Here is a 15771-nt window from a genome sequence, read left to right as displayed (position 1 = left end):
GAGGTTGATATTGAGACCCCAACTAGGGGTAGGGATAGAGGCCGAACTAGAGGCCGTGGTCGGGGTATGGCGGCAGGCAGAGGTCGTGCCTGAGGAGTGGCTCCAACTAGAGGTCGTGCTAGAGAGGCTTCTCCTGAGCCACAGATTGATGGTAGAGAGGAACAAGTCCCTCAAGAGTCTGCTACTGCACCATTGCTTGAGGCCACTTTGATACGAATATTGGATGCTCTCAAAGGATTTAATCAGAGTGTGAGGGTGAATGGTACACCTGAGGGTTCTCAGACTAGAGAAGAAGCTCAGACCCCATGGCAGCATCAAATTCCAATTATTCAGGGTCCGATAGACCAGCCACCTGCGGGCCCTAGAGCGGATGAGGATGGAGTACAGTTAGGGGGAGCCCAGGTTGCATCTGTGCTCATGTTGACTGACGATGAGCAATGTTGATACGAGAGGTTCCGAAAAATGGACCCCCCACAGTTTCAGGGTGGGAAGACTGAGGATACACACGAGTTCTTGACCATATGTCGAGAGTTGTTAGAGGCAGTAGGGTTAGCTGAGACTCAAGGAGTTCGTTATACTACACTACAGTTGCGTGGACCAGGCAGAGAGTGGTGGAGAGTGTATACGAGTTCCAGGCCAGTTGGGCCACCCCAGATGTCTTGGGATGAGTTTGCTAGTGCCTTTTATGACCGTTTCATTCCCTGGAGTGTGAAGGAAGAGAGCCAATTACGGTTTGAGAATTTGAGGCAGGAGGGACTTACAGTTGCTGAATATGAGACTTGTTTCTACCAGTTATCCAGACATACCATGGTTGTCCTTCCTGATGAGATAGAGCAGATTCGCAAATTTGTTCGAGGACTGAACTATACCATTCGTACAATAGTTTTTCGACCCGCCCGTGAAGGCGCTTCCTTCCAGTCCATTGTGGGTGCTGCCAAAGAGGCGGAGTTGATGGAGAGAGAGGAGTTTGGGGACCCCAAGAAGGCCCGTGCTTCTGGTCAGTTTTCGGGTACCTCATCTGGAGGTAGAGGGTCCTATAGAGGAGGTGGTTCCTTTCAGCGTAGAGGACCAGTTTATGCATCTATGCCAGCTTTTAAGGATGGTCAGACACCTCATGGGTCCTACAGTACAGGTCAGAGTTACCAGGGGTCACAACAGAGGCCGATGAGCTGGGGTAGTTATACAAGTTCTGCAGGTTCATCGCAGAGGTTTTCGCACGGGAGAGTATGTTATACTTGTGGTGATCCGGATCATCTTTCATGGCAGTGTACATCCCAGGGTCAAGGAGGAACCTATCCTAGTTCTTCAGTTTCAGTTAGAGGACCAGCGCCGTTGGTCAGGGATCGAGGTAGAGCCCAAACTAATAGAGGTAGTCGCACTCCTGGTAGGGGTGCAGGTGGTGCTATAATCCTTCAGGGAGGAGGTAGAGGTATTGGGCAGGTCGGAGGTAGTAGGAAAGCTCAGTGTTATGCTTTTCCAGGGAGACCCGAGGCTGAGGCTTCCGATGCAGTTATCACAGGTATTGTCCCAGTCTGTCATCGACCTGCATCTGTATTATTTGATCCAAGATCTACATTTTCCTATGTGTCTGCCTATTTTGCATCAGACTTTGATTTCACATGTGATCGTATGTCCGTGCCCGTTCATGTTTCTACACTCGTGGGTGAACCCTTAGTGGTGGATTGAGTATATCGATCATGTCTTGTTTCCTTGGCCGGGTATGATACTTGGGTAAATATGATTATTCTGGGGATGGTAGATTTTGATATGATATTGGGTATGGATTGTCTTTCTCCCCATCATGCTATTCTCGATTGTTATGCTAAAACTGTTACCTTAGCGATACCTGGTGCCCCGCGGATTAAGTGGAAGGGTACTAGTGGCTCCTATCCCAGTAAGGTTATCTCATATATTTGTGCTCAGAGGTTGATTGATAGAGGGTGTATGTCTTATTTGGCCTTTATTCGGGATACTAGTATTGAGTCACCTCATATAGAGACGGTTCCAGTGGTTAAGGAGTTTTCTGATGTATTTCCTACTGATCTTCCTGTTGTTCCTCCGGATAGGGACATTGATTTTGCTATTGACTTAGAGCCTGGCACTAAACCCATTTTTATTCCTCCATATCGCATGGCTCTAGTTGAATTGAAGGAGTTGAAGGATCAGTTACAAGACTTGTTGAGTAAGGGGTTTATTCACCCTAGTGTATCTCCTTGGGGTGCACCAGTTCTGTTTGTAAAGAAGAAAGATGGGACTATGAGGATATGTATCGATTACAGACAGTTGAACAAGGTAACTGTTAAAAATAAGTATCCACTTCTCCGTATTGATGATTTATTTGATCAGCTACAAGGAGCGGCATTATTTTCCAAAATAGACTTGAGGTCCGGTTATCATCAGTTGAAGATTAGGGCGTCAGATATCCCTAAGACAGCTTTTCGTACTCGTTATGGTCACTACGAGTTTTTGGTGATGTTATTTGGGTTGACGAATGCCCCCGCAGCATTCATGGAGTTGATGAATGGAGTGTTTCGCCCATACTTAGATTCTTTTGTGATAGTATTCATTGATGACATCTTGGTTTATTCCAAGACTGAGGCAGATCATGTCCGCCATTTGAGGTTGGTACTTCAGAAGTTGAGGGAAGAAAAGTTATATGTAAAGTTCTCCAAGTGTGAATTTTGGCTTGATTCTATTACATTCTTAGGATACGTGGTGTCCAGAGTGGGGATTAGAGTGGATCCAGCGAAGATTGAGGCAGTTAGAGGTTGGACAAGGCCTACTTCTCCTACTGCGTTTCGTAGTTTTATGGGCTTAGCCAGTTATTATAGACAGTTCATGCAGGGCTTCTCCACTATTGCAGCTCCACTAACTAGATTGACTCAGAAGGCCGTGGATTTTCATTGGTCTGACGAATGTGAGGTGAGCTTCCAAAAGCTCAAGACTTTATTGACTTCGGCTCCTATTTTGACGCTACACGAGGAAGGTATGGGATTTACTGTATACTGCGATGCTTCTGGCGTTGGGTTAGGTAGTGTGTTGATGCAGAAGGGGAAAGTTGTTGCCTATGCCTCGAGATAGTTGAAGGCCCATGAGAAAAAACTATCATACTCATGATTTGAAGTTAGCGGCTGTGGTTTTCGTACTTAAGTTATGGCGTCATTACCTATATGGTATGCATTGTGAAGTCTTCACCGATCATAGAAGTCTTCAGTATATATTCAGTCAGAGGGATCTGAAGTTGAGGCAACGTAGATGGCTTGAGTTGTTGAAGGACTATGACATGACTATTTTGTATTACCCAGGAAAAGCCAATATGGTGGCGGATGCCTTGAGTAGAAAGTCCTCTAGTGTAGGGAGTCTTGCCGCGATCCGAGTTGAGGAGCGACCATTGGCTAGAGATGTTCAGAGGCTGGCTAATATCCTTGTCCGGTTGCAGATTTCAGAGGATGGTGGTGTTCTCGCCTTTGTAGAGGCACGTTCTTCCTTGGTTGAGCAGATTCGAGAGAGACAGTTTGAGAATGAGAAGTTATGTATCATTCGAGATAAGGTATTAAGTGGTGAAGCTAAGGAGGCGGTACTTGATTCGAAAAGTGTATTGAGGATTGGTGGCAGAATCTGTGTGCCTAAGGTGGGTGACCTGACTAGACTTATTTTGGAAGAGGCTCATTGTTCAAGGTATTCCATCCATCCAGGAGAGGCCAAGATGTATCATGATCTATACCAGCACTATTGGTGGTGTTGGATGAAGAAGGACATCGCAGAGTTCGTGTCCAAGTGTTTGACTTGCCAGCAGGTAAAGTGTGAGCACCAGTGGCCTGGGGGTGTGAGTCAGAGAATGTCTATTCCCACTTGAAAGTGGGAAATGATCACCATGGACTTTGTTGTGGGTTTACCTCCCACCGTGGGTGGCTACGACACTATATGGGTGGTGGTTGACAGACTAACCAAGTCCGCCCATTTTATTCCAGTTAAGGTAAGGTACACAGCGGATAAACTAGCCCAATTGTATATTAGTCAGATCGTTCGGCTTCATGGTGTCCTAGTATCCATTATTTCGGATCGAGGTTCAGTATTCACTTCGCACTTTTGGCAGGCATTATAGCATAGTTTGGGCACTAGACTTGATATGAGTACTGCTTTTCACCTACAGACTGATGGTCAGTCCGAGCGGACAATCCAAGTGTTGGAAGACATGCTCCGAGCTTGTGTTATTGATTTTGGTGCTAGATGGGATGAGCACTTACCCCTAGCGGAGTTTGCCTACAATAACAGTTATCACTCCAGTAATCAGATGGCTCCATTTGAGGCTCTGTATGGTAGGCAGTGTCGATCTCCTATTAGCTGGTTTGACTTAGCTGGGATGGACTCCTTAGACACAGACTTGCTTAGAGATGCTATGGAGCAAGTTCGTAGAATTTAGGGTAGACTCTTGACAGTCCAGAACAGGCAGAAGAGTTATGTAGATCGGAGAATTTGACCATTGGAGTTCATGGTGGGTGATCATGTTTGGCTTCGAGTGTCGCCCATGAAGGGTGTGATGCGATTCGGGAAGAAGGGCAAGCTCAGCCCTCGATTCATTGGCCCATTTGAGATTTTGGCGCGAGTTGGAGAGGTAGCTTATAGATTGGCCTTACCATCTAGCTTATCGATTGTGCATAACGTGTTCCATGTTTCCATGCTCCGAAAGTATGTTCCGGATGAGTCTCATGTGTTGTCACTCGATTCAGTGGAGTTAGGTCCAGACCTGACATTTGAGGAGGAGCCTATAGCCATTCTAGATAGACAAGTTCGTAAGCTTAGAACCAAGGAGATAGCTTCAGTGAAGGTACAATGGAAGCACCGTTCAGTCAGAGAGGCGACTTGGGAGACAGAGACTGATATGCGTGCTAGATATCCCCAGCTCTTCGAACCTTCAGGTACATTCCTTTACTTTATGTTCGAGGACGAACATGATTTTTAGTGGTGGATAATGTAATAAACCGTTAGGTCATCTTGAGAAATAATTATCTTCCTTTCATACGAGATTCTTCCCGTAATTTTTTTAATGGGTTATTGGACTATTTGATAACTACGGTTATTTAGTTGAGGGGCAATTTTAGATAACTAATTTAATTGATAGATTAAGGTGTTAGTTTAGTTAATATCTTATACCACTTTATTTATTAAAATAGGAGGGTTTGTAACTTTTAGTACATAATTAGTTTGGAAAAAAAAGTGAGATCAACGAGGAAATTTATCGTGCAGTGATGGCGAAGCATAGGATTTATCAGGTAAATTCCCCATTCGATGATTGCTACTTTCTTTCATTCGTGGATATATGTATATAATTGTGTAAAGGAGAATATCTGCTATTATTAAATTGGTAGAGTAAAAAAAAATATGAACGTAATTGGGGTTTGCTGTGGCGCCGTCACGAAAAGATGACAAGTCTGTCGTTATTGGCAATGTCTAAAGAACTGACATAAGTGAAGGTTGCAGCATGTTACTAAAGAAAAAAAAATATTATAATAATATACGATCAATAGAATTAAAGTGATGACTACTACCATTGGTTCGTTATCAGTGTCTTCTAGTAATTCTTATTTTGTCATTTAGATGTAAATTAAATTTTCATATATTGAGATATGTAATTAAGTATTATGTGTATTGTATTATATGAACACCCTTATATTTATGACATTGGGGAAAATTGGAACTTAACCCTAGACTTGAAATTTAGAAAATATAAGATTTGATTTATTAATTGGCATCAAGATTTGAGAACTTAATTATAGATTTAGGTAGGTTTTGGGTATAGGCTAGACATATAATAATATGGGTGTTGTTAGTTTCTAAATCTTATTATGATTATTTATTTTATTAGATTATACTTATTTGGAGGCCCAACGAAAAGGGAAGACTCAAGTACCAGAGTAATTGCTTGATTATTTGAGGCAAGTGAATTTTTAAACCTCAGTTTAAGCTTATAGATGCTTGTATTTCCGTGTCATATATACTAGGGAGTAATGAGAATTGGACTGGGTTATTGACTGTATGATTGACCTTAAAAATAGAGATGAGGGGTATAAAATGGTGATCTAATGACATGTATTGGTGGAATTGATATGTTGTGATTTTGGACATGTGAAATGACTATGTTGATGTGAGATAGGAAAAATTATTATTATTGTCATGTTATTATCGTGAATTATATGAACATGAATTGATTGCATTGGTTCTGACATATTGTGTTGAGACTGAAAATGATATGAAATAAAAGGGGTCGGGCCACACGCTCCGTGGCAGGTATTATAAAACAAAGGGGTCGGGCCACACGCTCCGTGACAGGTATTATGAAACAAAGGGGTCAGGCCACACGCTCCGTGGCAGGATATATATATTGAGGGGACGGGCCACACGCTCCGTGGCAAGTTACATGGACAGAAATGTCCCCCATGGGTTCCGGACTGTGATTCAGCGGATGTGTACCGATAGGACAGACATGCATCATTTCATTGCATTGCATTGCACCTTTCTGACATTTGTGAATTTGTGTTTACCCTTATATTGCTCTGTGTATGTTGAACTTGACTTGGTATGATTCATTGATGAGAATTTGTGGGCTGTATTACTGTTGTTATCGCACAAGTGTAGAGTTGGGCTGATTTTATGCAGGTTGTAGTTAAGGAGGTTCGGTTGGGAAGACAAGAGTACTTGTATCTATTAAGTTTTGCTTAGTTTTAGCTATCCACTTGCTGAGTACCGTGTTGTTTGGTACTCACCCCTTGCTTTCACACTTGTGTAGGTATTGAGCCCGGACCTGCTTGATCTTCTACTATTTTCCACTACAGCCGAGGTTATCAATTCCGAGTGTTGAGGTAGCTGTTACATTCATCTAGCGGACACCTCTTACTCTTTTATTATGTTTTAGTCTTACTCTAGAGACAAAGACTTTGTGACTGTATTTTCTTTCGTACTTTGGTAATTTATTAGTGGCTTGTATACGTGACAACTAGTCTTGGGGGATTTTGGAGATTATTTATTTGTTTTTGACTAAGTTAAACCTTGTTTTATCTCAATTACTTCCGCATTTACTTTCTGTTGAGTTTTAGGCTAACTTGTCTCGGTGGGTTGAGATGAGTGCCATCACACCCGAATTTGGGTCGTGACTGAGCATCTCACATAACCCTTTCAATATCATATTAAGTAAAAAACTTATCCCATATGCAAGTTCAAAACATTTGGTAACACATTTACTTTATAAACTTTGTATAAATCATGAGAATTATAAAAATGATAGGTTACTCGTGTTGAAAAGGACCATAAAAATCACCTCGAGCACTTCGTAGATTTCCTTCTAGCAACCCTCGAGGTTTCATGATTGACTCTCCATTCATCGTATCATATCTATTTATGTTATGAATAAATTCAATAAGTTCATATAGTTAGCCATTTCAATCTATTTATTCAATTTAGTCCTCCAATTCTTTACCCAAAATCTTCTAAATTTGTGCCTTCAATTAAAAAAAACTTATTGTCCAACGTCTTTCTTTAGTGTATATCGAAATATGAAAGTTTACAGTTCAATCATTAAATATGCTCACTCGGTTCATGGAAATTTAACAAATTCATCTACCTCTTCTAACTCATGTTTCTCAAACTCTGAATATCCAATTATAGCCATAAAATATATGAATACAATTTTTAAACTAAGTTAAGAAATTTACCTCCTTCTTCCACTCCTTTCTTAAATATTTATCACAGCTTTCAAAACCTTTTTTTTCCTTCGACTCCTTCGCTGGAAGATGCAGCAGCAGCATGTGGTGTCTTTCAAAAACTTCAAAAGGGCATGTAGGAGAATCTTTTTGCAAGGTAGCTATCTAAAGTCAACTCTTCTGTACGTGAAAATGGGCTAAAGCCCAATCCCTTTTTGGTCAAAAAAACAATTTGCCTTCTCTCTTTTAGAAAAATAATACTAAATAACATATATGCCCTTATATATGTATAGGATATTACATGGAAAAAGCCCTAATTAGGTGATAGGATCATGAACTTGACCAATGGTTAGTACTTGTGTTTAATCCGGATAAATTAGGCCATTGTCATTGATTTTTTGCACTAATTGTTTGTTTTAAACCAAGAACAAGCCAAGAAACTTCGTAAAGGGAAGGCTCAAGTTCTTTAAAAAGCGTTCAGGCTTCGTTTCGAGGTAGGTGATATTTTATTTTTTTGTCCGTGTTATATGTGCATGTTAACTGCATCGTTAGTACTACTTGCATGTATGTGAATAGGAAAAGAGGAAATAAACCTAATGAAATGACTATTTGTGATCAAATCGCATGCAATGAACATGCTACTTGGTTATGTAAGTATGTAAATCATTCATTGTGATTGTGGTTGTTTGTCACGACCCGAGCCTAGGGCCTAGATGTGACACAGCGAATGAGACACCCGGAGGTACCTCACCCAAGCCTCTTAGCATTCATTAAGCATTTCATTGGTAATGATAAAAAAATCAAGCGGAAACACAAAAGGGATGTAGGGACTAAGGGGCTTCACATTTAATAAGAGTCAAAGACAACATAAAATCTTTTTCTATGTCCAATCATACCTTCTACATTAAAGACTTGGCGGGGGCTAAGACAAGTCCCTAGTTCACCCTCAAAATAAGTGTCGAGAAATATCTTAATAAAAGTCTTAATGTTCTACATAACATAAGCTTAGAATAAAAAAGATGTTATTCCCGAAATATGAGAACTCACCACAAGCAATCTTCAAATTAATCTGAGCTAGCCACGTGGAGGAGGTCGAGGAGCGACGTTGGTTCCTACATGGTGATATCATGTAGGCAAAAGTATGCGTTAGTACTTTGAATGTACTAAGTATGTGAGTATGCTATGAAATGAAGAACATAAGAGAGACATGAGTAAGTAATATGCATAAGTGAATGCATGCATTAGACATCATCATATGAAGCCTTAAAACATTTATTTTGTGGGGAAGTGACCATAACCGACATTTAAGACTATGCGAGCTATTACATGAAATCCAACATAACCCCGCTACATTGGCACGGAGAGACTACTTGCCGGGTAGAACTCCATTCAGTTTACATTCAATTATTTAACATTTGGTGGCTACAAAGGCCTAGCCGACAAGGTCTCCTATGGTGGCACATAGTTAATGCAACATGAGACTTTACTTAGGGATCCCTTAGGTCGAGTCTCCATCTACATGCTACATTCGGTGCTAGATCAATCCCACAGAATAACATTTAAATATCATAATAACATAAAAATTGTATAACTTTAAACATCAAATCATTATCGGTGGAATAGATCATTAAAACCTTTGGTTTATAATATCATCATGACTACCATACCCTATTTACCGTTCTACTAATAAACCTTGATTTATAAAAAAAATTAGGTCTACAATCAGTGATAGTATTCCGGGTACCATGCTAATTGGACCTTCTATTTTGGAAAAATGTCCAAAAGCATTGACGGCCTATAGGAATGTCATACATGTCATATCATAACCTTAAACATTTCATTTGATTCAATGTGAGAATTGTCCTTTCACATTGAAACCTTACTTTGGCTAAGAAGCCCTTTCATCAATCAATCATTTCATAAAGACTCCCCTTCATAAGCATTTACTTCATAATATTCATTGGAGTCAAACTTCATTTCAACTTTACTTTATCATAGGAAATGAAGTGGGTTCAAATCAATCAAATTTTCAAGTCATTTAAATCAATGCTAACATGCATGAGAGTGAAGGAATTCATCATTTAAACATCTTAAAACAATCCACCAATATAATTTAAAACTACTTTCAAGCCTTCATATACGGACCTTGAAAAATCATCAATTTCATGTAAATAAGAATCAACATAAGTCATTATAGGTAAATAAACTTCAAATATTCAAGAATCTATGCATTTGGAATCGTAGTATGAAAATCCATATAAACTCATCACTTGAAATTAAGAGTCAATATACATATATATCAATAGGAGTAAATAAACTTAAAATATACCATTATCTATACATTTGTAACCATCATGTAAAATTCCATAAGATTTCATTATTTAAAATTGAAATACTAAGTTGAGAAAATATTTGGGCTCCATGGGTGGAAGAACCCATGGATGAAAACCCACATACTTTGAGGAGTCAACTCTTGAATGAAAAACTTGAAAAGAAAGGGAGGCTTGATCTTCTTGGAGTGAAACCCTAGAATCTTTCTTGGAGATGGAGGAAGAAAGCTTGAGGGGAACTTGAGAGGTTAGGGTTTTTGTTCTTAGAGTGTGAGTGAGAGTGAATGAGTGTAGAAAGAGTTATGGGTCTCTTAGATAGGTGAAATATACCTTCAAAAAGATCTCACTTTGGGTTAAACACAAGAAAAGACTATAATGCCCCTCAAAATCTTGAAAACGGGCTCAAAACCCTACAGGGTGATAGTGGCGCGCCGCGCCACAGGACAAACTACTATAGCTAGTTTCTGGCGCTCTACTGGCGCGTCGCGCCAAGCCCAAAACTGCTACAGCGGTAGTCTTTGTTAAAATGGTCATAACATTTTACTCCGAACTCGGAATGAGGCAAATTTAGTGGCGTTGGAAAGAGGACTCAAAGACCATTAATTTAATAGATTATGGTACACCTAATTCCCTTAGAATAGAAGATATAGGCGTTTTAAGTTGACCCTATTTTGGACTCATACGAAAACTTAGCCGATGGAAATTCTTTGGACTTGACCTAGTGTTAGAGATCCCTTATTATCCTAAAACACATCTAATGCACTTCAAATACTTAAGAATTGATCCTCACTCATATATATAACTAGAAGTCATCGAGTTCGATCCTATACTCATATGAAGAATTGTTTGGGTCTTGGTGTAGAAATATTTGGGGTGTTACATTATTGGATCAGATACCATGACGACGCATATTGAAATGGGTAACACGCCGATAAATATTGGATTGGGTACCATACTGGTACATATTGAAATGGGTGTCACCCTAATACACTTACTATTAAAACGGGTGTGATTCTGGCATAATAATAATTTGGATATGGGTTTTATGAGCTGGCCATCTTTGAATGTTGCATTTGTTATTGACACTGTAAAATTGTATATTGATCATGAAATGGTAACTAGATAATGTATTTTTGTATATGTGTGGTTTTACTATGTTGTGGTTACTTTCATATATTTCATTTACTAGAATGACTGCGTGATTCTACCAGTACAGTGTTATTGTGTATACTGATACTGCACTTGCTTTTTTTTTTAGTACAAGGCATTTCTGGCGGTTACTGACAGACCTTAGCTAGGAGATCATTGACTTGTCGAATTCAAGGGTGAGCCAGTTCTTTAAGGTTGCTGTGATTTCATTAGAATATTAGTTCATTTTCTTTGGACTTAGACCACTACAGACTCTGTTTTATATTATTATTTTCGGGGTTGCATCCCCTTACTCTAGACCTTTAGTAGAGTTTTGGTACAATGACTTTCAAATTCTAGGAAGTTAATTCCGTATTGTTTTAGTTTATTTATATGAGTTTATGGGAACTCAGCGCTTGACTTATAGTTAAATCTATTTCCATATCTTTAAATGCATGTATCTTATTAGTATGCTTAATTTGGATTGTAGTCATGGTTCTCCAACCGAAAGATAGTGTAGGCGTCAATCATGGTGGATCAGGATCGTGACACTACTCTTCTGCCATGTCACTTTAATCTGATTGGCTGGAGGACGTTTGTCCTTATCACAACTCCTCTGTTCGACAGCTACAAATAGGAGTCATTATAATTCAGAAAACATACTAGAATTCTAACAAAAAGCCAGAGAGAGTTGTATATCAGATGCCACAAATTTCTCTGTAAGCTACAAATAAGTAATTTTAAACCATTTTTTTTCTAGTTTACCCTTGTCTAATAAATTGTTTCTTAAAAAATTCTCATATGTTTTCTTGTAATTTTTAATTAGTTTTGAGGAGAGATATAAGATAATAAATTGTTTGTATCTTTTGAACTCAAATATATGAGTTTAAAGTTAGGCTTGTCAATCCTTATAAAATTTATAGACAAAAGATACAAAGTTGAAAATTAGCCAAATTTACTTAATGTCTGAAATTAATATATTAAAGTTTAGCAATAAAAACCTCTTATGAGAAACTAATTAATACTGAGTAAAGTTTTTCCTGTTGTTATTAGTGTAATTTTCCCTTCTCGGTTGAAGTAAATTTGGTTAATTGAAGTTATTATTCTACATAACAAATCAATCATCTTTCTTTTATTGTACATTAAAATTAATGAATACTTATGTTTAAAAAAACATTTAAACTGTCATTTTCTCGTAAATTTTAATTTACGCCTAAATTCTTAAGTATTCACGGAACGCTTTAACTACGAGTATGAAGTAATATAAAAAAATATGATATGCTACATGAACATCACTCTCCACAAGCTTTTCCAAAGAATTTTAAGTAACAGTACACATGAAAACAAATAAGAAAATATGTTAAAAATTTTCATGAACTATTATTATTTGCGAGTTTCATACCTAAATTATTATATGTTCATGTAACTTCCCTAAAATTTCATGAATCCATTGTGTTAGGTGAACTCATTTCTAAGAATGTTTTCATGCCTCAAAAAATTATCTCAAATATTTTATCTTATATATAATTAGAAAATTTTATTCTACCAAAAGTTATAATTAAGAAGACAACACGAACCCTAATTTAAAAAAATGAAAAAGTCGCAGCGAAAGAAGAAGTAAATTCTAAATGTACCTTCAAAAGTTAGAGACTCAATTTTACTGATTTTGATTTTTTTAGAGATCATCTTAATTAGCAAATTATAGAAAATAAAGGTTAAAATTATCCTCTTTGGACTAATTTATGTTGGGTTTTAAATGTGTAAATGAGAAATGAAAGGTTGTGATTTTCCGAAAGGTCGTGACTTTTCCAAAAAGTTGTGACTTGTTAAAAAGAGTTGAGACTTTTCTGAAAGGTTGTGTCTTTTGATAAAGGTTGCATCTGCTCCGATAAGCCACAATAACCACATGTTCACACTACCCTTTGTTGTCTATAAATAGAGGATTTTCCTCTCATTTTTAAAAATCAAATTTCTCCTTCTTCTGATATATATTTTCTTTCAAACAGAGTTGAGTCTTTGTGTGATTTTGTTGCTGGCTTTTGAGTTCGCTGAAATTATTGAAGTTTGAGGTACCGCTACTTCTTTAATAGTTTATCCGTTTTATCTTGGGAGGAAATAATCCATAACCTCGGGTATCGTGAGGGGATTAAATTCCTTAAGGATACACAGTGAATTCTGTGAACTCGAAAATCACGTATCATAGTTTAAGACTTATATATATACTAAAATCACCTATTTCTTGGGGAGTCTTAATTGTCAAAAATAAGATAACATAATATGTAAGCCGACAAGGCTTCCACTCCAAATGTAAACGTCCAAAAACATAAGTCATACTAGTACACCGGACAACATCTATATACAACCCACTCATGTGTCTACAGACCTCTAAGAGGATTATCAATAGCATATGACGGGACAGGGCCCCGTCGTATCCCTAAATACATAAATATATACATTATAAGGATTAGTACCCAAAGTTCGGGCTCCGAGACAATGGAGAACTTCAAACTCGTTGAGTAGAATCCTAAGCTGGCGGCTCTCCAAAATGAGTATCTGTACCTGCGGGCATGAAATGCAGCCCCCCAAAAAAAGGGGGTCAGTACGAACTATGTACCGAGTATGTAAAACATAAAATACCGTAAAGGAGATCACATCTGCAATAAAAATTCAGGAGCTAATCACTATACCTGTGTCTTATGAAATGAATACATGCATATCATCATCATATATCATACCCGGCCCGTTAGGGGACTCGATGTCACAATTATATCAATATATCGTTATATGTATATATATACCATACCAGGCCCTTTAGCAAGGGGCTCGGTGAATAGAGTAGTGTACACTGATATCGTACCCGGCCCATTATGGGACTCGGTGCTATAATTATATTGTCATATCATCCTAACATCATATTATCATATCACGTATCCGGCCCTCTAGTAAGGGACTCGGTGAATAATGTAGTGGAATCCATACATGATAACATACCGGCCTATTGTAGGACTCGATGAATAATACCATAACAATATGCATGAATATGGTATCATTAGCAACCTTGTGTAATTTGATCATTATCAAAGACTTAATGGAATAACCAAAACAGTCCATCATTTGACAACCAAGACAATAGTCATTATGAATCACACCAATTATGGATTATACTAAAATATGAATTATACCACAACATGAGTTATACTAACTAGGATGGATGGAATCATACACATGAGTCAAGACATAACAATATAAATTCTGAAAATTAAGAACGTTAGCCATCCGAGTGTATCTACGAATAAGAGTTTCTTTGGGATTTAAGCATACGTCATTCGTTCGTTTCACATGGATCATGCCAAAAGAAGAAAATATTAACTTTACATACCTTTAGTGTTTATATGTATATGCTGTCCAATATTGTCTCAACTTATATTAAAACGTTAAGCACTATGGTTAAGCTATGAACAAGAATAAAACGTACTCTATCGTTAGTAGGTTATTTCTAAAAAAAATTGGACAGCACCTCCCCTATACCGCTCACTTTTCCCACTTTCAAACCATCCATATAATCATCAAGCAACATCAACAATCCAAAATATTGACACAAAATAAGATTTATTATTGACAATAAGCCCAGAATGTTTCCACCCGACTCATGTTACCAAAGCAGTAAATTCGGAAAGCCGAGTACCTTAAGTTGTATCTAAATTTTGAAAATAAAAACAACAAAACTGGACTTTATGACCTTTGTGAAATGTTTAGATCTCTGTCTTAAGTTTCCAATGCAAAAGAAATCAACTCAAAACTCATTTTCTACAAAGAGATATCATCAAGACACTAACAGCTATACATGAGAGATTTTTCAATCCAGAATCTGGACAGAATTTTGCTTATGATTCATGCTTGAATTTATAACCGTTAGCTTATGAATAATCCAAGATGCAAAAATACGGAATGTAACAGGTGAGGTGTTTAAACAATACGGAATGAGACGTAAGCCCCAAAATACGAAGTGTAAATTTCATTAATCATATATCTTCAATTTTATAATTTTATTATTATAAAAATAAATAAAAATAAAATCCTTTTAAAAAATGATAATAGTTGTGATAATCTTTAAAATGAAATCACATCCACTTCATCATCAATCTTCATATCTATTAATTTTTTTCATCATCAATCAATATTTATATTAATTTTGTTTATATATTTTAAATAAGAAAAATAATGTCATGCTTATACAAAAAAATAGATATAGTTATCTCTTGAATACAATGTTATAGTCCCGTAGAATCTATTAGTTTATCTAATAAACTTATTTATTGGAGTTATAATAATTACTTTATTTATATATTTTAGAAAAAAATCATTACGACACGATAACAAGACAACATAATATAAATATTATTACACATAATAAATAAACATAATCTATAACATAAATACTATTAAAATAACAAAAAATATATTTAATGCTCGAGAAATATGCTTTTACGTCTAAAAATATATTTATAAATCTAAAGCTTAAGCCTCTAAATCTACGTCTAAAAATATATTTGATACGCTCTGCCCCGAAACTCGCCCAAAAATAATTTTAAAATCCACTCCCTCCCTCACCCCAC

The 15771-nt window shown here is 37.3% G+C and overlaps 1 protein-coding gene across 1 annotated transcript; it reads left to right on the top strand.

Moving 5' to 3' along the window:
• Positions 1-951: 951 nt before the first annotated feature.
• LOC129893051 (uncharacterized) lies at positions 952-4963 on the top strand. Its single transcript, XM_055968543.1, has 2 exons — positions 952-1519; positions 4731-4963. Exons 1-2 carry the CDS (start codon positions 952-954, stop codon positions 4961-4963), a joined length of 801 nt encoding a protein of 266 aa, XP_055824518.1.
• The last annotated feature ends 10808 nt before the right edge of the window (positions 4964-15771 follow it).

The sequence above is a fragment of the Solanum dulcamara genome, chromosome 6, assembly GCF_947179165.1.
Source record: "Solanum dulcamara chromosome 6, daSolDulc1.2, whole genome shotgun sequence".
Taxonomy (NCBI): Eukaryota; Viridiplantae; Streptophyta; class Magnoliopsida; order Solanales; family Solanaceae; genus Solanum; species Solanum dulcamara.
The sequence above is the reverse complement of the archived record's forward strand: the minus strand, read 5'-3'. Positions and strand labels throughout refer to the sequence as shown.

Excerpts from the sequence above, each read along its gene's own strand:
- LOC129893051 (XM_055968543.1), top strand. The coding sequence starts at position 952 with ATGGAGAGAGAGGAGTTTGGGGACCCCAAGAAGGCCCGTGCTTCTGGT. Across the intron at positions 1,520-4,730 it reads TTCCGATGCAGTTATCACAG|TGGAGTTAGGTCCAGACCTG; the intron begins GTATTGTCCCAG and ends CACTCGATTCAG.